At 43.4% G+C, this 22,738-nt stretch overlaps 1 protein-coding gene across 5 annotated transcripts in view; it reads right to left on the reverse strand.

The window, feature by feature from the left end:
- Positions 1-22,738, reverse strand: part of MALT1 (MALT1 paracaspase) — a 94,558-nt gene that overhangs the window by 41,284 nt on the left and 30,536 nt on the right. For 4 of the 5 annotated variants that reach the window (XM_040632475.1, XM_040632473.1, XM_040632474.1 and 1 more), the window contains one exon: positions 9,843-10,009. In XM_040632475.1, coding sequence (XP_040488409.1) covers positions 9,843-9,882 — 40 coding nt within the window. In that variant the 5' untranslated portion in view covers positions 9,883-10,009. Of the gene's footprint in view, positions 1-9,842; positions 10,010-18,570; positions 18,961-22,738 lie in introns of those variants that run through there. The other variant, XM_040632471.1, reaches the window with a different exon arrangement.

The raw sequence follows: 22,738 nt of genomic DNA on the forward strand, positions 1-22,738 counted from the left end.
CCCCCCCCCCCCCCCCCGCCATCCCGCCCCATCTCGCTCTCAATTACTCCCTCTGGGGAAGCCTGCTGCCATGTCATGGGGACACTCAGGCAGCCCTGTGGGAGGCCCAAGTGGTAAGGAAAGAAACTTGGGCCTCCTGCCAGTGGCCAGGTAAGCGAACCACCTGAGAAGAAGATGGTCCAACCCCAGTAGGACCAGACGGCTGCAGCCCGGCCCCACCAGCCTGACCCCCACCTCATCAGAGACCAAAACTGGAGCCAAAACCACCCAGTTAAGCCATTTCCAGGTTCCCATCCCCAGAAACCATGTAAAGTAATAAATGGTTCTTGTGTTAAGCTTTGGGTTTTGGGGTAATTTGTTATGCCACAATAGATAACTGACACAAAAGAAATCACAGTTAGGAAATTCTACATTTGCCAAGGTTATAATACATACAATTGGGTTAGCTGGCTTCCAGGAAGGAAGAAGAAAAGATCATTAAAACTTGTAAAATATAATTCCCTGCACCTAGTTTTATTTTCTTTCCTCATCTATCCTGAATAGGAGCTCATAATAGTGTCTTTTTCCTCTATAAGCTACCAACCCAAAGGAATAAATTGAAGAGGAGTTAGTCCAAATAACAGCAATCTTAGTACATCAAAGATACTAACCTTTCCAGGACAAAAACAGTATATATGGTAAAAAAGGTATGTGAAAACCATTCCAGAAAGATACCAGATAAAACCAAAATCCAAAATATATAAATATTTACTGCATACCTATTACATTTGAGGTTATGGAGAAACCCTAGAAAATCTTTAGTAAAGAGAATAGAGCCTTTCGAAAAAGAATTTAAAACATTTGCCAAGGGAGAACTTTCTTATTCATTACTTCTTTATGTTGATGCCACGTTAGCACAGTATGGAAGAAGGGACAGTTCTTCTGGAAGCTGTACTATGTGTTGGTTGCAAAGGACATGGTGAAGACAGAAAATGGGATGAGCCCTCTCACCTTGGCCGGCAAATTCACACCATTGCATTTAACGCTCTCAATGCCATTCTTTAGCCACGAGAGACGTATATGTTCCAACTTCAAGATACAAAGATTCTGATTTTCAAAGCTTATGTGTGATAAGAAAGAAAAAGTTGTAACAACAAAAGAAGGGAATAAATATAAATCTGAAAAATAGAGGATGTGTGGCTCAATGGGCTTTAAAATGTGAATGTCTTCTAGCCATCTCCAACTCAACACGTCCCAAATTCCTCTGGAACAAAATCTACTCCTGCACGAGAGCCCACTGTCTTCCCATCTCAGCCTGTCTCCATGCATCCAGTTACTCAGGACAAAAACTTAGCAGTGCTCCCCAAATCCCTCTTTCCTTCCTCATTCTCCACATGTAACTTCTTTGCAAGTCCTGCCAGTTCCACTTTTCCCTGTCTCCACATCTTCAATGCCATGATCTTAACCCAAGCCACCATCAGCTGTGATGAAACCATGGTACAGCCTGCAAGCTGGTTTCCTTGCTTCCAACCAGCAGCCCAAATGTCTTTGTAAAAACAGAAATTAATCCAGGGGCGCCTTGAGTAGCTCGTTGGTTGAGCGTCTGGCTCCTGATTTTGGCTCAGGTCATGATCTCAGGGTTGTGGGACTGAGCCCTGCCAAGGGCTCCACGCTCAGTGGGGAGTCTGCCTGACTCTCTCTCTCCCTCTGCTCTCCCCCCTTCCTCCGCTCACACACGCTCTCTTTCTCTCTATATAAATAAATAAAATCAAATAAAACATAAATTAATCCATACCACTCCTCTGACCAATTGTACTTCAAATAAAAGCCGCACTCCTCATCACGGTCACACAGTTTTACATAAACTGACCTCTCTAACCTCGTCCCCTCCTCTCCTCCTTGCTGTAGCCACACTGGTCCTCTTTTTGGAAACCAAGCTATTTTCTACTTTTCTACTTACTGGTCCTCTGCTGGATTTCCCCTCCAACCCCCCGCTGTTTCATGGCAGGCTCTTTCTTTCTCATAATCTAGGTCTCTAGCTTCTCTGGGAAACATCTCTAAACCAGCTATCCCCCACCCCCACTTTTCGATTACATTCACCCCACTTTGCGGTCTTCACTGCACTAATCATCTGAAATCCCTAGGTTTTCTTGTCTGTCTCGCCTACTAGAACAGAAGCTTCATGAGAGCAAGGACCTTGTTTGTCTTAGTCACCAGTTTACCCGACACCCAGAACAGGGCCTGGCAGACGGTGACACAGTGAATGTTCTGCACGTACTTGCTGAATGACTGTGTATGATCACAATAAAAACTACTATGGCAGCCATTTACTGACTGCTTTATGTGGGCCTGGTGTTTTGATCTCTAGCCTTCAAAATAGCCAGATGAGTTAGACATTAGTTGGACCTATGTTACAGTGAAGAAAATGAAGTAATTTGCAAAAGGTCACCCAAATTACCTTGAGTAAACTATTTAACCTGTCCGAGACCAATTTTTTCCCCATTGTAAAATGGCAGAACCAGAATACAAACCTAGGTTTTCTTGGGCTTTAAAATCCCCATGCTTTTGTTAATCCAGTGATTTTTCTTCTCCACCTTTATGGAAGTATGCTTGACAAACGAAAGTTCTATACATTTCTAGCACTACCATGTGATAATTTAATACACATACACATTGTGAAGTGAGTACCACTGCTGAACTTAATTAACACATCTATCACCTCATAGTTATCATTTTCCAAAGATCTTTTTTAAAAGATTTTATTTTTAAGTAATCTCTATGCCCATCATGGGGCTTGAACTCACAACTCCGAAATCAAGAGTCACACACTCGGCGCGCCTGGGTGGCTCAGTCAGTTAAGTGTCTGCCTTCAGCTCAGGTCATGATCCCAGGATCCTGGGATTGAGCCCTGCATCAGGCTCCCTGCTCAGCGGGGAATCTGTTTCTCCCTCTCCCTCTGACCCCTGCCCCCACTCATGCCCCCACTTTCTCTCTCTCTCAAATAAATAAAACTTTATTAAAAAAAAAAAAGAGTCACACGCTCCACCAACTTAGCCAGCCAGGCACCTCCCAGTGATTCTTAGTGCACCTCCCATGCTGATCTTCTGCCACAGAGAGCCTCTCTGGCTGAAGCGAGAACGTCAGGCAGAGTACCATGTCTTGTACCATGGCGGTGCTTATACATTGACCCTGGCAAACATTCTCTCCTATAATACAAAGAGACAAGAGTGATGGAAAATTAAAAGGCTTTCTCCCTAGAGTGTCTTACAAAGAAAAGAGTAACTTTAATGGACAAAGAGCCCATAAGGCCAGGATGTCCTAAAAGATGTCCTTCCTTTGTATGGGAGACAAGACTATATGACTTCTGATGCATGTTCAAGTTCAGTTTACACATCTGTCCTGGACCACCTATTTCAGTAGTCTAGTCTTCAACAAGCAAGCAAATACATACACGTATTTATTACTTAATGCTTCAAAGACTGAGAATTGAAAGGCACAATGTGATTTGGAAACCNGTGAGTAGTAAAGACAAAAAAGTCGCAATACCTCCCATGCCTTAACCACACAAATTTCCTTCCTCCCACATAGTGTTGTGCGGCAGAGAACCATGGTCAACCTGTAACCACCCTCGCGGGGCGCCCACTAGTCAGAAGGTGCTGAACAAAGGTAAGGAAAGAAGATGGCACAGAGCAATGGAGGGTGTACCAAGGCATACAAATGAAAGTTCTATTTTAAAGGCTGAATGCACAGTTTCCTGGCAAACAAGCCTGTTTTCAGATAACATCTGCAAAGATGTCAAAGAGGTGACTCGATTTCCTGTAAACCGGGGAGAATCTGAACTAGGTACGATGGAACATGAGGATCATTCATTCGACACACACCTGTGTAGATCACAGAGTCACGATACTGAACAATAAAACTAAACACCTGCTGGAATTTCAAAACAGATAAGTTAGGGTGATTCTTGATTTGACAAAAGGATTCACCACAGCTTCCCTTTAAGTTACCCTCTCTCAGGATGTATTTAAAACTTTAAAGATTTTATTTACTTATTTGAGACAGAGCGCACAAGCGAGAGAGCACAGCAGGGGGAGCAGCAGAGGGAGAGGGAGAAGCAGGCTCCCCACTGAGCAAGGAGCCTAATGTGGGGCTCGATCCCAGGATCCTGGGATTATGACCTGAGTCAAAGGCAGCCGCTTAACTGACTGAGCCACCCAGGCATCCCATGGATGCATTTAAATACTGATGTGATTTAAAAACAGCTGTTCCAGGAACAGATCTATTGTATACATGACAGTACATCTGTTTTCAGAGGCTGTGAACCAAAAATTCTTTCTATCAGCTTCCATCTAAAACTCTTCCTCAACGTTATTCTGAAAATTTCTAAGCTATCATTGCAAAGTGCCTCATCCTGTTCCAGAATAAATACCATTTCTCTTCCTCCAACAATCTTCCCCCAACACAACCAAAGCATGTCCATGTATGTCCCTCCTACAAGGCAGTTAACGTTTGCACCTCCTGTGGCTAAACCTAGTCTCCTCATACCCCGTATGCTTCCACGTTGCCCAGTAACTCTGAACACCTCAGTGCAGACGCACATTCTTTCAGACCTCACAACTCCCTTTCTATTTCTCTCCTCCTCCTTTGCCCTTGTTCCCGTCCATACCATCGTTGCCTCTTCGACTTCTTGATATTTACCTTTCAGAAATTTCTGTCACTCATGCAACGAGAAAAGTCCTTTACAAACGAGATCTAGTAGGAGTACTTTTTAATTTGGCAAGGACAAAAAACTGCAGTCCACGGGTCAAAGAGGTAACTGGGGGAATAATTCATCACCAAGTTTCCCGAATAACCCAGAAATTTCCCAGCATGATAGAAATGACACTGGGTTTAGGTTGGGGTTAGCAGACCTGGGTTCTAATCTACTTTCGTTAATAACTGTGACTCTGGCTGAATGATAACCTCTGGAAATCTCATTTTCCACACAAATGTTTGCTCACATTTAAAATTTGAATGTTCATAACAGCACAGCTCTGCTCCTTTACAGAACTATAAAGATAAGATGGTTTTGAACTAAAGGCATTTTGGAAATGAGAGAATAATATTCAACAACCTTGGTTCCTGTCTTTTTTCTTTTTTTAAGATTTTATTTATTCATTTGAGACAGTGAGAAAGAGAGAGAGAGAGAGAGAGAGAAAGAGAGTATGAGAGGGGAGAGGGAGAAGCAGACTCCCCACTGAGCAGGGAGCCTGACACAGGGCTCGATCCCAGAACCCCAGGATCGTGACCTGAGCTGAAGGCAGACGCTTAACTGAGCCACTCAGGCGCCCCTTGGCTCCTGTCTTAAGGACAAAAAAGGTGTGGGGCAAGTGGGAAAGACGCCACTGAAGAGACCTCAGCCAGAGCAGTCTGGTATGTACAGAGAGCGAATGAAGTACATTTTATATAAAGAAGGAAATAAAATGATAACATCATAGAACTGGAGGTGGAACCTTGGGATTCACCTAACGAAACCCACACATAAAATGTTAATTCTCTCTAAATATCCCCTATCATCTGGCCTCTGCTTAACCAACTCCCGGCCAGGGCATTACTTCCTTAGCAGCCATTTTGTGATCTGCATAACTACGTAACTGATGGAGCCTATGATCACTCAAAATGTTTTCACTTAAAAAAAGAAAAAGAAACAGAACATCTTGAACTGCACATCTAGGCTCAATGACATTTGCGAAGGACAGAGATACCAATGTCGGTTGCTTCGGAATCAGGATTTTTGATCCTTTAATGAGAAAATAAAGGTCTAAAAAATTATTATCGACTTCCAGTTCAAACAATTTCAGCACACTCACTTAATGTTCCCACTCCCCTCCAATTCCCACTGAGATGACCAAAAGAATAAAATAGGGAAACAGTCGGTGCTGGGAAATGGGCATGGGGAGCAGCTAGCCGTCCATGTGCTATGAAAAAGCCCAATTAGAGAGAAAGCAGAAGAGGGCAAACCTCAATCCCATGGGGCTCCTTCAGAAAATATATTAAGGGTCACCCCATGGAGAGCAAGAATTTAGGGCAGAGTTACCCTCAGCTTAGATCCCATCCTACGTGAGGGACCAGTGAGGCTGGCTCCTAATCAGGGGAATCGTTCTAGTTAGAGGCAGGGGAACGCTGCCCCAGCTACTGCTGGGCAGCCAAAACAAACACATAAAAGAAACTCAGTTTCTCAAAAAACAGAGTAACTACTTATTACAGCCATCTCCTATGGCCATCTATGGCTGTCAGCCCACAAATAACCAGGATGGAATGTGGCAAAATAAAACTAAAATAAATCTAAAGTTTCCTCTTCTTCCTGCATTTAGGTCCGAAAGGTCTGTTCAGAGGCTCACAGCATCTTGGACAGAACTCATCCTACTTACCAAAAGCAGACCTCTCTATAGAGACAACTAGAGAAAAGTCATTGGACTTTCTACGAAATAAGAACTAATGTCCTCCTATGAAGCTGCCTGACTATGAAAAAAGAGAGAAAACATGAGAATATTTCTATATTGTACTTTCACCAAGATACAGGAATACACTGAAAAGGAAAACCCAAAGATCAGATCAGACTCGCCCTAGATATTTGTTTTTACGATCGTGTTGGATGTGATCCTTTACAGGTTTGTCTTTCCTGTTAGACTACGAACTTTTCCTACACGAGAATTTTGGTTCTCGTCGTCTTTGAAGCACAGTACCAAGTGCAACGTCTGGTACTGGAATTTAGGAAGTGTTTACTGAATGAATGAGTAAAGTCCCAAATAAAGTTGATTCTATCAGAGCTTACCTTCTTAATTACAATAGTTTTTATTCTCAATATCCTTATTAACATGTTAAAATTTTCTCTATAATTCTTATATTTACTCTAATATCTGCAAATACCGTGAGTTTTAGATTATTCACATAAAATGCACATAGAAAGCTAACAGTGAATTACCTCTTCCTGAGATTACTGAGCTTTATCCAATCCTAAAATTTGTCCTCAAAACCCAATACTTAATATTCAAGAAACAACTGATTCCCAATGGACACTATACAACTAATATGACATAAAACCTCACAGAAATAGTGAATGAGTGTTACTATAGAAATGTTAGCATAGAAACTGCGTTCCTTTGCCTGGTCTCCCCTCAAATGCAAGGAAGTCCCAGGGGATAACTCTGAAAAAGCTTGTAGGCCAGATACCAGAATGATCTGTACGGGGAACACTGATGGTAAGGTGCTAATCCTACTATTTGGAGAAAAACACAAAGGGCAGAAATGGATCTGTCAAGGGAATAGAATACTGATGTTTATTAGGTTGGCTCTGTATTCATTGCTGGTTTGTCAAAAATCAAAATATTGTCAAAAATTTCAGGCTGATCGTTACACATGAATAAACATGTGACACAGTTATAGGAAAGCCCAGTGTCATGCGTGGGAAACTGAAAACGTGGAAGCCCGAGGTGGAGCCTCTGTGGCCACCTAGAGGCAGCTCCACGTGGCATCATTTCATTAACTCCTCCCACTCTGCCAGGTAGAGAACACTGACACTCATTTTATAGACAGGGCAACCAACAGTCAGAGTAATTATGTAATTACTGAAAAAAGATAATGAGATATAAAAGTTATATTTACTTCCTGGATAGGTTTCTTAAGTTTTCAGAGGCCCTGGTATGGTACTCTAGGAAGTTGGAGAACTTCGTAGCTGAGTGCCCCAACTGGCAGATTTCAATCGTCACAACTCCTGGGTAATATTCAAGGCACTGGGGATATAAAAGTTAACAAATGTCACCTTATGAAGAAGTTCACTGACTGGGGACAAACAACAATTTCATCTAGACAGGGGCTGCTTTGGCAGTAGTTACTCCTACCCCAGACCTCTTGGTATGAAGAGACACTGAGGAACAGATGTCAAGCATCTAATGCAAGGTGTAACTCAAAGAAGGCATTTATAGGAGACCTATTTTATCATCTACATTAGGCCTTGGGAAGCAGAGGATGACCTGAGAGTCCAAGTTTCCTGACTTGTAATCTAGGGTCCTTTCCATTTGTAGTGGACTCTTTAGTTATCTCCCCAGCATCTGTTATGCCCTTTCTCCTTCCAACAGGCCCCCTTTTGTTTGGTAACCTATATAGTTTCTGGAAAGCTGACTCAACCCAACTCTGCTCCTGGCTCTAAGCCAGCAAATGGGCACCTTTCATCTCCCTTGCCACAGTGACAGGTGTAGGGACAGGCATGTCATTGAAATTAGTTAACTGGAGTGAATCTAATGATTTTTGCTGGGACAAAGATGAACGCAAGGAACAGTCAGTAGAGATCTTGCAACTATGCAGAAAGTCACTCTTGGAAGGAAGCCAGGAACAAGAAAGGAGGGGCAAAGATGAAAACAAACCAATTCTTTGAAAACAGGGCTGTCCTCAGCCTCTCTTGAAGCCCAGCCTGCTTCAAGACTCCTGTTAGAAGATTCCCGAACCCCCAACCTGACAAAAATAAGATCTGAATTATAATTCTAAGTTCCTCATGTTAACTTCAAAATATTATCACAAATAGGCTGGTTATGTAATAAAAGCTGCATACATCAAAAACATGTAAAATAGAGAGCTTGAGTCCTTAGACCATGGCCCTCCCAACCTCAACTGGCTTCTAAGCTTCTAGTGGAACCTATAATGGTGAACTGGACCTCTGAGAAAGGAGGTGTGAGGTGCTGCTGTCATCAAGTGACTCAGATCACATGGTCTCTCCTGCCGGACACTGCTGCAGGGGACCAACTCTATCTGTCGTTGTGGAGACAAGGGGCTGCTTCCTATTCCTCACACCTGACATTGGAAGTGAGAAATCTCACTCGATACTGGTATATTCAGAAAAAAAATCATGGTTGAATCAATCAACACTTCAAAAGGATCGTGTTGGTGAAATACTTAAACAACAAATATCTGTAATATTTGCTTTATCTCATTTGTGTGCATACATACATATTAATAAATATGTATTTATTTTTTGGCTGCACTATTCCTTCCTTCCTTCCTCCCTCCCTTTCTCCCTTTCAAAGTAAACTCTACCCCTAATGTGGGGCTCAAACTCACAACCGCAAAATCAAGAATCATAGGCTCTACTGAGCCTCGGCGGCACTACTTCAACACGAGATAGAAATCCTACCCGTAGGGGCGCCTGGGTGGCTCAGTTGCTTAAGTGTCTGCCTTCGACTCAGGTCATGATCCCGTGGTCCTGGGATCAAGCCCCGCACTGGGCTCCCTGCTCAGCAGGGAGTCCGCTTCTCCCTTTCCTTCTGCTCTTCCCACCCCTCCGTTTCATGCTCTCTATCTCGCTCTCTCTCAATAAATAAGTAAATTCTTTAAAAAAAAAAAAAAAGAAATCTTACCGCTCAATACTTTATTATTATTATTATTATTTTTTAAATAGGCTCCATATCCAACGTGGGGCTCGAACTCACGCTCTGAGATCAGAGTTGCATGCTCTCCCACTGAGCCAGCCAGGTGCTCCATCCCCTAACTATTTTAGCACGCATCTCCTTGGAATAAAGACATTCTTCTACAGACTATCTCACCATTTCCACATAATTCTCTAATATCTAATATACACGTTAAATTCAAACTGCTTTACTTGTCTCCAAAATGTCTTCTATAATTGATGTTTTTGAACCACAATCTAATCAATGTTTATGTGTTGTATTTGCTTTTTGTGTTCTTTAGTCTTAACCTGGAAGGAAAAAAATGAGTCTCCATACATTTACATTTTTCAAAACTATTTAATACAATTCCTTGTCAAATGAGATATTTTCCTCTAAGTTTGTCTCCACGAAGTCCTGGAGAACAGACCCGAGAGAAGAACCTACCTGGGGGGCTAAGAAGCAGCAGAACCTCCGTGTGCTCCATAGCCTGCAGGAAGTCACTCAGTTCCGTGACCGTACAACCCTTCTCACCCAACAGCTTCAGTAAGCATAAGCTTGGACTTCCTTCAGGCTCCAAGACCTTAAGAGAACACTGCTCCAAGTCCAGACAACTGCAAACAACAGATTTAATTCAAGTCAACAGTTTTCTCCAACACAATATGCCTGCTATATGTCTGCCATGACGGCAGGTGTTGTAGGGATAAATTGTGAGTCGTTGAGCGGTGAAAAGTTATTTCCATTATGAATGCTACTGTCCTTTCCTCCTCCTTCTGCCATCACAGGGAATTCCTCTTTATGCCCTTCTCCAACTCAGCTCCCCTGATTACTAAATCAGAAGATGAGAGAAATCTTAAAACAGGATGTGAGAGAAATTTGGTTTTGATACTGATCAAAATGTCTACTTTTAATTTGGGAATATGGATTAGAAAGATCAGATAAATTTCTCTACTTGTTCTTGCGCTTTTATAAAGCATAATATGACCCCAAAAAAGGCATAGATCTTTGAGACATCTTGAAAAACGAAAAAACTTACCATACATTATTTTGTATTAGCAAAGTAGTGAGCCTACATATGTATTCATATGAATGAACGTACAGAACAGTGTTAGTTCTGCAGGATACCCTTTTTAGTAGCAAGCATATGTGTTTGTTCTTATATGTACAGAGTTAACTTTGAAAAGATAGCCAAGAAACTGGTAGTATAGTGATTTTCCTACAGAGGGGAGCCAGAGCAGCAGAGCTCACAACTGGAACGATTCAACTTTTCACTATAAACCCTTTTGTACTGTCAAATGTTTTACTATGTGTGCTCATTTTTTCAACCATTTTTAAAAGACTATCAGTGCTATTGACATTCAAAGTACTTCTAAGTACCTAGAAATACCCTAACACAGGGGCAAGACAAACACCGGTCTGTGGGCCAAACCCAGCCAGTCACCTGATTTAGTGAACAGTTTCGTTGGAACACAGCCATGCTCGTTCACATACACGTTTACGGAGGTGGATGGCTGCTTTCCTGTTATAAAAGCAGAGGTGAGTAGTTGGTCTGCAAAGCTAAACATATGGGCTATTTATATTTAGCTCTTTATAGAAAAAGTTTGCTGACCTCTGCTCCAAAGAATCTCTCTGTCTCACTGTTCTTTTGTTAAAACTATTTTTTTTTCACTATCACCATTTAACATACATATACCATTTCAATGTCATTGTGTTCAGTAGTCATACACAAGGTTAGAAAGACAGGTTAAGATCAGACTACAGAAGGCCATAAATAATGGGACAAGGAGTATTGGGACAACCATTTCACAGAAAGGGAAAGCACAAGTATGAAACATTCAAGTGAAGAAAAACAATCAAATTAAATCAAACAATCAAAACAACCAAAAAAGCCCCCCAAAAGTCTTCCCAAAGAGACATCACCAACAAAGGCCAACCAAAGCCTTTAGATAATTTCCATGATATACTGTAGAATTTGCACCTCACAAACCTTCGCAGCGACCTCTCCCTTTCCTTCCAATTTATAGTCCTATATAAACTCAAGCTTCTCTGTGAGGTTCGCCCGGACCACACGAGTCCCCCAAACACACGTTAGACATACTCTCCTGATGGTGCTTATCTTATATATTAAAGGTTGACAAATTTCTGTAAAGTGCCATAGGAAAATACTTTAGGCTTTCTGGGCCATACAGTCTATTGCATGTTCTTTCTTGTCTTTTGTTTTGTTTTATAATTTTTTAAATATAAAAACCAATCGTAGCCCATAAACTGCAAAAACAGGGGCAGTGGCCCAAATGCGGCTCAGGGATCCTTGTTTGCAGACCCCTGTTCTTCATGTCTCAGTAGATGCAATTTTGCCTTAAAACCAAGAGCTTTTCTTTCATAGGCATGTCTTCTCTGCCTAACTAGATCACAGTACTCCTTGAAAACAGAAACCCCATGTTTTAAACCGCGCAATACCTAAAATCTGTCTTGCCCATATTAAGTATTTATAACTGAATGATTACTGCGTGAATTTCAATCATAACTAAAAAGGCTAGAGGACTGGATAGATGGAAGGGGTCAGATGTAACAGTATCACAGCTGTGCCAGTGCTGCAAGGTGAGCAAGTTTTCATACAACTTGGAACATTCTTTTCTTTTTTTTTAGAGAGAGTGGCAGGGGGAGAGGGATAGAGAGAGAATCATAAGTAGGCTCCATACTCAGTGCAGAGTCCGACACAGGGCCTGATCTCACCACCCTGAGATCATGACCTGAGCCAAAATCAAGAGTCAGATGCTTAACCGAATGAGCCACCCAGGTGCTCCTGGCATATTCTTAATCCACACACATTTTGACCAGTTTTATTAAAAGGCTACCATAGAATTTATATAATGGTCACTCAAGATTTATAGTTCTGTGGTAAAGTTTATAATCTCATAACTTTAGAAAAAAAGGTATCCAACCAAAATAATTAAAAAAAAATTTTTTATTTATTTGAGAGAGTGAGAGCGCAAGCCCAAGAGGGGCGAGGGGCAGAGGGAGAAGCAAACTCCCCGCTGAGCAGGGAGCCTGATGCGGGACTTGATCCTAGGACTCTGGGATCATGACCTGAGCAGAAGGCAGTCACTTAACCGACTGAGCCACCCAGGCGCCCCAAAATAATTTCAATACTAATATCATCTATCTCATAGGATTGTTAGAATTAAATTAGATAATCTGTGCTAGAAGTACTTAGCACAGTGCTTGGCAAATAATAAGCACTCAATAAAAGTGAGTTCTTATACAATAAAAATATGGGCTATTAAAAGAACAATAGTTTCCTAATTATGCTGATTTCTGAAACTGTTCTCGCTTTTCCTAAAAAATATTTTTGAGTAATTACTAGTTTGGTAACCTGATCATGTCCTTCAAGGCTTCCTGTCTCTATACTCACTAGGTATTCTTTTCTAAGTGTCTCAGTTAAATGCGTATATTCAATACTCTATTTTTGTTAAATGTGAATCATAATATAGATCAACTGTTCCCAAATTCTGGATGGTAGACTGGTGGCAGCACAGTCTGAAGTCCGTGGCAAAATGATAAAAATAAGGGCACTAAGACTGCCTTTTACTCTGAGATGGTCTTTTCCACTTTTTTTAGTGTTAAAGTGTCCTTTCTCCTATGGAATAATTGTGGCTGTCATGACAGCAACAATGAAAGCTGCAGATGCCTACTGCTCCTCTAGTCTGTAAAATTTTCTTTCATTAGTCCCTGTAACACCCAGGTCAAGAAACCAGTATTAGAGACAATAGAAGGATTACCATTCTTTAAATAATTAGAATATGAGATCTATAAAAACAAGGACTCTGTATGCTAAATATATATATTTTTTTATGATTCAGAAAGGTGGTCGGAATCTGGTACATAAAATTCAGAAGCCATCGCACCAAATGCAACCAAGTGATGCTTTGATGTTTATACTGATACAGAAAAAAGTGAAAAACAATTTGACTTTTTTCTTCCAAATGAAGAAAGAGGTTGAGGTGAAGTAGACAAACATTTCCAATACAAGAGGCACAGGAGAAAACCAAGATTCTGTATCTCCTTTCCTTTTTTACTGATTTTCCGCCTGGGCACTAGCTTTCAGCTAAGATGATGCTTCTATATACCCAGCCTCTTTCTTTCCTTTTTTAGTTACATTCCCGTAAGACTGTGCTTTGAAGTGGTTTCTACCGGCCCTAATTTGGAATTTCTCATTTAAGTTAAAAGACTATTACCGAAACAAATGGGCTTTGCTTTTAAGAAAATATATTTGTATTTCTCTTCACTTCGAAAAATATACACTCAAAACACAGCATACATCCCTTAGGGTACAAATCGTGACACTGCTTTTAGGTTTTTTTGCTTCTCTTCTTGGAACATTTACTCTTTGAAATCTCTATTCATTAGTTCAGCAACTACTTATTAATCATTTAAAATGGGCAACCATTTTTCCTAGGTATTTAGGGTACTGGAGCAAACAAGACAAAATTCCTTATCATCCTGGGTTTTCCTACAAGATATAAATATATATATGCACGCATAGGCAGACAAACAGAGGGTGTGTGTGTGTGTGTGTGTGTGTGTGTGTGTGTCTCCATCCAGTGGTCGGTCATAAGTTCTCTGGAGAAAAACAAAGCAGAGGGCTAAGTAATGTTGGAGCCGATGTACGGGGTAATTTTAAATAATGTGATCAGCGAAGACCTCACGGAAGGAGGTGACTTGTAAGCAAACACTTGAAGAGGTGAAGGAGCAAGTCATACGGTTCACCTGTGGAGACTCTCTCAGACCCAGGAAGAAGCAAGTACAAAGACCCTTCTGTGTTCAAGACAAAAGCAAGAAGGCAAGTGTGCAGAGCGTAGAGAAAGGGAGGAAGATAACAGGGTCCAAGAGATAACTGATAGCTAACTGGTGTCCTAATCCTGAAATAGAAAAGCAATTAAGGGGTTTTGAGCAGAGGAAAGGTAAGACCCGATTGGACATTTTAAAAGAGTAATTAATTCTCGCTGCTAGGCTGCAAATAGCCTGGGGGCAGGGGCCAAGCGGAGGAAAAGTTAGGCAGCTACTGGAATGATCCCGGTGAGAGAGGGCAGTGGCTGGCCCAGCACTGGGGCAGTGGAGGTTGGATTCTGGATCCACGCTGAAGGCACAGCAAACGCGGATCGCTGACAAGACGGACGTGGTGTGTAAGGGTGGTGTGCAAAATTTTGAAGTTTGGGCTGAGCAATCGGAGGGGTGCAGTTGCCATTTCCTGAGATACAGAAAACTGCATGAGAAACAGGTCTGTGGGGGAAGACAGGCTAAGTTTTGGACATGCTACGCTTAAGATATCTTAGTCATTCATGAAGAGATGGCAAATCGGCATCTACAGGTACGAGTCTAGGGGGTTCACAGCAAAGATAGGGGTGAAGATACAACTAAGAGGACTCCACCGAAGTGTGTATAGTCCTGAGTCTTAAGGATACTCCGAGAAGGGGACTGGGTGAAGACACATGATAAAGAGACACAAAGCCTGGATCCTATGACACTCGAAATTTCAAGACACTGAAGACACAGACTGGAGAGACAGAGACTGGAGGAGATCCTTTGTTTCAGCTTGTCACACGTTCTCATCCTTATCATAAACTGCATGAAGGCAGAAGTCTGCAGCTACAGAGCACCTTCGGTACAGCGCGTGCGCAGTGACGGTTTTCCTTGGTCCGAGCCTCAGAGTCCCCTTCCTAAGCTCCCTCCCGCATGGAGTCCAGGCAGCCTTAGAGCCTCCTGAAAGCTGTCACCTTCAGGGTGTGGCGAAGTTTATGTAGCTTGGGCAAGACACTCAGAACCTGCCTCCATCTGCACTGACAGCAGAGGCTGTTCAGTATTAGGGCGGTTTGGAAAGGAATTAGGGCTGAGTCTGTATTTAGGGCAGTCTTGTATGCACACGGTTGTGAGAGACTGTTAGCCAGGACTGATTCTCAGTCACCCGTAATTGTAGGAAAACATTTACAATTACTCCTAATCCCTGATGGACAGTTCAGGATGGACTCCTGTGGTTTCTTCATTAAATTCTCATCTATTTGAGGAAACATGTATAGAGTCAGAAAAATGTGAAAAGAAACAATAGACAACCTGGGAAGATTTTAGGGGAAAAAGTCCACAACCTCATGGGAACTGTTGTCCACTTGGACCCTCACACTTCAGTTCTTCGGTCTGACCGTAGAGAAAAATACGTCTGGGACTTTCTGCTATCATAGATGCCCTTCTAGCACCTGTATGAAATTACTCTGAAATAGCTTTTTTCGTCTTAAATAGAGTAAGCATCACCAGCTTACCTTGCCCCCTCAGATGTCACTCTCCAGCCCCTCAGCTCCCAGTGCTAACCTTTTCTTATGCCAGTTTAATTCTGATTTCAGTAGGTATGTGGCTTTAGTGTTCCCCAATTTTCTAACCTGCAGGGGTGCCCCCAATCCCACCACCACTCACCTATTCTGAACTAATCTTCATCATGGAAGACTGGTGAAATCCCATCTATTTCTTTTCACACTTCCTACACTGGAATTTGTCAGATTTCACAAATGCACATCCTTTGTTGCCTGTCACCTCTTGCGAGGCGACTGCCCTTCTGCCTGTACTACCTTCGCCAGAGATGCGGCCTCAGACTTTTCTATTAGCTTGCCAAGCGAACCATTCTGTAGCCTTCGGCAAAACGTGACTGAAGGCTTGGGAAGGAACACTGAGCACCTGAGGTCAGGTATCCACTACTTCAGCCATGCTTCTTCAGTGGCAGGAACGTCCTTTCTTCTCTTTCCTCTACTGCCGAATTAGGAGTCCTCACTCCCAGACCCTTCTCAGGAAAGTTCAGAGCCTTCCCCAACTAGCATACTAATCACAAACGAACCAATCACAGATCTGATGATCCGATCCCCAAAGACAACTTTTTACACTGTTATTAAGTCTAGAAATTCAGAAATCTACAGACATAGCATAATAGTATTTTGGATTCTCTTTGCACAGCCCCCTCTCCCTAAGAGAAGCACATTTTTCCCCGGAAGAGAAAATTGTGCCATCTGTCCACTCAATTTTGCAAGTTTACCACTTCTTAATTCCAACTTCACATCATTACTTCTCTCTGTGGCCAAAGAACCCTAAATCATCATGACCCTGGTTTAACCCCAAACTCTGAAACTCGAGGTTGTTATAAGGGCTAAAGTAGATAATGCATGTAAACACTTAGTGCATTGATATACAGCAAGTGCTCAATAAATGAGAACAAGCCATTGTTATTATTATTATTCACACCAAACATAGCATTTAACATGTTATTTGTGAATGTCCCAGAATAACAGTCCATTACTAGAGAGGTCCTTGTGCATAGGAACTAAATATTTGTCATCTTTTTATTTTCTAGAACTTCCAGCTCATAATAGGCACTTAATAAACGTAATTGTGAATGAATGATTTCCCTCTCAATTCAAAAGTATTTATAGTGTCTAAGTTGGTTCTATAGATAACACACAGAATCTTAACTGATGCCTCCTATTCTCAAGGAGTTCAAAAGAAAGTGTAGAAATAATTATAGTCCAAGACAAAGTTTAGTCATATGAGAAGTTAAAAAAAAAACTTCCAGGGGCGCCTGGGTGGCACAGCGGTTAAGCGTCGTCCTTCGGCTCAGGGCGTGATCCCGGCCTTGTGGGATCGCGCCCCACATCAGGCTCCTCCGCTAGGAGCCTGCTTCTTCCTCTCCCACTCCCCCTGCTGTGTTCCCTCTCTCGCTGGCTGTCTCTATCTCTGTCAAATAAATAAATAAAATCTTAAAAAAAAAAACACAACACAAAAAAAAACTTCTAAGGGATTCCCAGGCAGACCAAAATCCTAACAATGGCATAGCAGAGTGGTTCTAAGTGTGGTCTGGGCACCCGTCGTGCAGTCCCTGAGACCATGTCACGGGATCCACAAGGTTAGAACGATTTTCCACAGTAACACTGAGATGTTATTTATCATTTTCATTCACTCTCTGAGGAAGTGTACATTGTGGAGTATCCAGTGTTACATGACCTGGGATAGTGCAACAGACCGAAGGCAGAGAAGCACGTAGAAGAGGCCAGTTCTCTGCAATAAAGACAAGACATAGAAGAGATCTTCAAAATGTAAAACAATGCCACTTTTCTAATTTTTTTTTTGAAAAGTTTGTTTTTCCACAAAAACATGTAATTTCTGTTGACATGTAACAGGTTATTCTTTTTAAATAAATTAACATTTTAATGGTTCTTAGTTTTAATTTTTTTTAAAGATTTTATTTATTTATTCGACAGAGATAGAGACAGCCAGCGAGAGAGGGAACACAAGCAGGGGGAGTGGGAGAGGAAGAAGCAGGCTCCTAGCGGAAGAGCCTGATGTGGGGCTCGATCCCACAACACCAGGATCACGCCGTGAGCCGAAGGCAGACGCTTAACCGCTGTGCCACCCAGGCGCCCCCTTAGTTTTAATTTTTAATAGGGTAATTAACAGTGTACATTATATGCATGTAATACACAGAACCCACATTAAAAACTCTCTGGGGTCCTCAATAATTCTTAACAGTGTGAAGAAGTCCCGAGACCAAAAGTTCACAGTTCCTAGACTGGGAAGAGGAAAATAGTTTTACTTCGAGCTCAGTGCTCACGGTGAAGTCAAGAAGAGAACCTGGTAAGTTGGTTTGATGGAGAAAGACGGCAGTTTTAGTTTCAGCCTTTCCCATCATCATCCTCTCCTACATAAAAACTTCCAAGAAATCCTGCACCCAAGCCCTTCGCTTTCCTGATCTCTTTACCTGCACTTGGCCTTCCTAGCCTTCCTAAGGTCTTCCCGGTCTGTGCCCACACCGTACGCTAGGTCCTTTGGAATGACTGCCCTGTCCCAGTGGTTTCCAGACAGCTCGCCTTCTCTCCAGATCCTCCTGGGTCGCCCTCCACTTCTCCCTTTCAGCTCACGGGGAGGAGGGTCCAACCTCGAATCTCCAGCACTCCCACGCTTTCCCGACCTGTTGCCCCTCCGCGCCCCTTTCACCGTAGCGGCCCCCGCGCCCCTTTCGCCGTAGCGGCCCCCGCACCACTCCAGCCGCCGTGGCTTCGGTCCTCCCACCCCGGCGCCCGCGCGCCCCCGCCCCGCGCGCCCCCGCCCCCCACGCCTCCCCCCTCCCCGCGCCCCCGTCCCTCACCTCAGCCGGAGGCGCCCCCGACTCCCCGCCACCTCGGCCAGCCTCCTCCAGCCCCGGCCCTCGGGCGCTCGGTCCAGGGTCCCGCTGAGTCTCCGCAGCAGCGGCTCCGGAAGGCATTTGAGGGTCGCGCCGGCCGGAGCGGGGAGCGGCGGCCCCGACGGCGCGGCCGGAGGCGGCGGGGCCTGCAGCAGCTCCCCGCACAGAGACCCGTCCGACGCCGGCGACCCCGCGACTTGCGCGGCTCCCCCCGGCCGCATCGCTGGCCTCGGCTCCAGCGCACCTTCCGCTCGCCCCCTCGTTCGCCCCGGCGCCGCGGAGGCAGGGGCGGAAGGACAAATCCGGCGACACTGCACCGCACTCTGAGGAGGAAGCTCCGCTCCCCGCCCAGCCGAGACAGGTTTGCTTGGGGGAGCCGGGCGGGCGGGGCGCGCCTGCTGCGCCGAGGGGGCGGGGCCTCTGGTGGGGCGGGGCCTCCGGCGGGGCCGCCCCTCCGCGCGCGGCCGCGCGTCTCCTTCCCTTTCCCCGCTGCCGTCGCCCACTCGCGGAGGCGCGCGTTTCGGAGCCGGGGAGGTGGAGTCCGGGCTGAGCAGGAAGGGTTGGGTGGTTGCAGCTGGTGGAGGAAGCGGTGGAGGAGCTACGCCCGGGCGGCTCCAAATCGGCTAGGATGTCTGCGGCGTCGGGGCTTCCCGAGACCGTGGGAGGAGGATTGCCTCACGCCGGAGACCGGAGCTCGCGGCTCTCCATCGCCGGCCCCCCGCCGCGCTGAGCTGACTCAGTGATTTGCGTGTGCCAGCACCCGCGTTGGGCAACCTCAGCCGAGGCTTCCTCGTTTTAGGGTTTGATGTGTACGGCATTGCCAAGGGAAGTGGTTCCTAGACATCAGATACCTAATGGAAATTTGCTCGAAATCTGTGCCTAGACTTTTTTTTTTTTTTAACTGGGCGGAAGATCTTGGAAATGATTGTTTTTAGCAGGAATTGCCTGGTTTCCTCCGAGTCACACTGCTACCCATTGAAAACTATAGAGTAGTTTGGGGCAAAAGCAAGCAACTTATGGAATGTGACCAGTCAGGTACTCTCAGCACAAGCAATCGCTATACTTTTTCATGTTGTTAAGTGCAAAGTTCAGAATGCGGTATAATGGCACGACCTTTAGATCCAGAAAGATCTGCTGGATTCTAGTTTTATGGCCTTGACTAAGTTACTTAATTCTCTGCCTCATCTGTTAACATGGGACTGAAAATATAGTAGTATGTATAGAGTTGTTACCAGAATTAAGGGAGTTAATGTAAGTAAAGCATGTAATTGTGCTTGTCACGTAGATGACAAACGCTAGCTATTATCCCTAGAAATGGAAAAGCTTGTTTCATACTCAGTTTGACTTGGTAAACCTTTCCCAATCACTTCTGGTGTCTTCCTGTTTTGTTCTTAGTCATTGAACATATATGAGAGTCTATTAGCTGCATGTGCCAATTATGGAAATCAGGTCTAGTTTTTATTGATCTAGTGTTTATTAGTTGACTAGTCTTTTAAAATTAAGATTAAACAGACTTCTTTTTTCTAAGTCTGCTATGTGCAAGGTGTTGCTTAATGCAGCTTCTCATATGTGCCTAAGGGTTAAAATGCACATCTATCTTATTTACCCTGGGAGAATCCTTCCCAATTTGATCTTTGCCCAATATAGCTCAGCTAGATACTAATGGTGTCCATCCCATCCCATCTCCTCCTCAGCTTCTCCTCTCCTGCCAGTAGGACTTCCTCTGTCATTTCACTCTAGTTTGGGTCCTGTTTTCCACCTTGCAATTTTATTTATTTATTTTTTTTAAGTAGACTCTATCCCAGGTGTGGGGCTTGAACTCATGACCTGGAGATCAAAAGTCTCATTCTCTACCAACTGAGACGGCCAGGTGCCTCTTACCTTACAGTTTTATAACGTATTCAGTCACCCCACCCACCACCCTCCAACCTCTACCATGGACTGACATTATATTTTATGATTGGCCTTTTTCTCCTCTTAATCAAATACTAATATTTTTTAATGTCATTTCACCCCCTGTGGTTCTCTTAAGGGGCATACTGGTTTAATAGGGAAAATTATGACCTTTAGCATTAGCCCTGAATTTGAATTTTGATGCTGCCTCTTATTAGAAACATGATTTTAGGCAAGTTACTTAACGTCTCAGCTTCAATTTCTACATCTGTAAAAAGCAGAAGGTGTAGTACTTGCTTCAAATGATATTATGAGAATTAAATGAGAGATAATAATGTATACATATAAAAGTGTCTGGGAGAAGTAGAGGTAAGGTATAGTAGTACTCTCAAAATTGCCAGATTAATTTTGGGAACAAAATAATAAACAGTAATTCAGCTTCCTTTCCTATCCCAACTATTACAATCATACACAGATAGGAGAAAAATTGAGAGGGGAGATCTGGCTTTTAAATGCACCTGAAAAGTTCATGCGTATCTTTAAATGATATACTTGGGAGTTCTTCCTCATTAGTTGAAAGTGACATAGGTCTTTGTGAATCCAGACAGTCTGCAAGAAGCTTGTGGTTTCTTTCAATGGGAATCCATTGATGTAATCTTCAAAATACAAATCTGGAAACTGACTCATAGATTTCTCTTCCTTTATACAATTTGACTCTAGATGGTACTTCAACTAAAAATGCCAGAACAACATGTTATTTCATATCTGGATAGGTTTTCAGAGGCCCAGTGCAAGAGAAAACCTGCAGGTCCTGGGATTGGTATACAACAGAGAGGAAGGAAGGAGGAGTTTTTGTGACTTAAGTGGTATCCCTTGTCTTTCACCCTTATTCCATGCCAGCACCCTTCACGACCTCTGACTCAGCTCCGTTTTGAGGCCACTCAGTGTACCCTCAGACACAACGCTCTCCACATCCACTGCAGCCCCTTCTTGCTGCCATCTCCCAAAGGCTTAGGGGCGTTTCCCCATTTTGATTTCAACTTTGGAATAGTAATTAAGTCTTGTAATAGTATTCCATACTTTTCCATCATAATGAATCATCCATAGCAAACTACATTTACTTGTCTAAATTCGTTCATTCATTCACTCATTCATTCAGTCATTAGCAAATATATACTGGTGCCTACCTTGCGCCAGGCTCTGTGCCAAATACTGTTAAAAGGTAGTTTTTATTAAAGCTTTTTTATGGGGCGGGCACAGTTTTAGACTCATGGCAAAATTAAGGGGAAGATACAGGGGGAGATCCCCTATACCCTCTGCTCCCACACATGCACAACCTCCCCCATTATCAACATCCTGCGGCAGAGTGGTACACGTGTTACAACTAATGAACCTCCACTGACACATAACCACCCCAAGTCCATGGTTTACATTAGGGTTCACTCTTGGTGTGGTACATTCTGTGGGTTCAGACAAACGTATACGAACATGTGTCCACCATTATGGTGTTATAAAGATGGTATCTTCACTGCCCTAAGAATCGTCTGTGCCACCTGTTCATGCCTTTGCCCTTGAGCTCCCAGGAGATTCTCAACGGATAGTTTAACAGTGCTGTATGAGATGGAAGACGTTCATGAGCAACACAGTCACATCGTTATCACCACCTTTATTCCGATTCCAGAAAACATATCAAGCACTGGTCTGATGACAGAAATAATTTTAGGTATCATGATAGATATGGCATTGTGATAGGAAAAGTCTTGGAACAGGTCTAATTTATTATCTACAAAGCAAATCATTCAGAAACTCTGATACTTAAATGATCATTACTAACAAATCACTGGGGACACATTCAGCTGAAGGTGGGAACTGCAATTGAGGTGCTATTTCTCATGGGCAGGAGACACTTCGTTGGGGTTTCAAAAGACTACTATTGATCCATCCATCTGGTAGTGTTCAGACTTTGTGACAAAAACAACTGCATTGGGCTACAATACAATTAATGAAGGAAGTCACTCAATAATGTTTACCAACTACCAATCAGTACTCTCTTAGGATGTAGGAGAAACACCAGTGTTCCTCATCTTTGGCTTTACTTAAGAATCACATGAGGGTGGGATGTCTAGGTGGCTCAGTTGGTTGGGCATCCTACTCTTGATTTCGACTCAGGTCATGATCTTAAGAGTCGTGGGTTCCAGCCCTGTGGCAGGCTCCACGTTCAGCAGGGAGTCTGCTTGAG

Source organism: Ursus maritimus, unplaced genomic scaffold (genome assembly GCF_017311325.1).
Source record: "Ursus maritimus isolate PB19 unplaced genomic scaffold, ASM1731132v1 scaffold_18, whole genome shotgun sequence".
Taxonomy (NCBI): domain Eukaryota; kingdom Metazoa; phylum Chordata; class Mammalia; order Carnivora; family Ursidae; genus Ursus; species Ursus maritimus.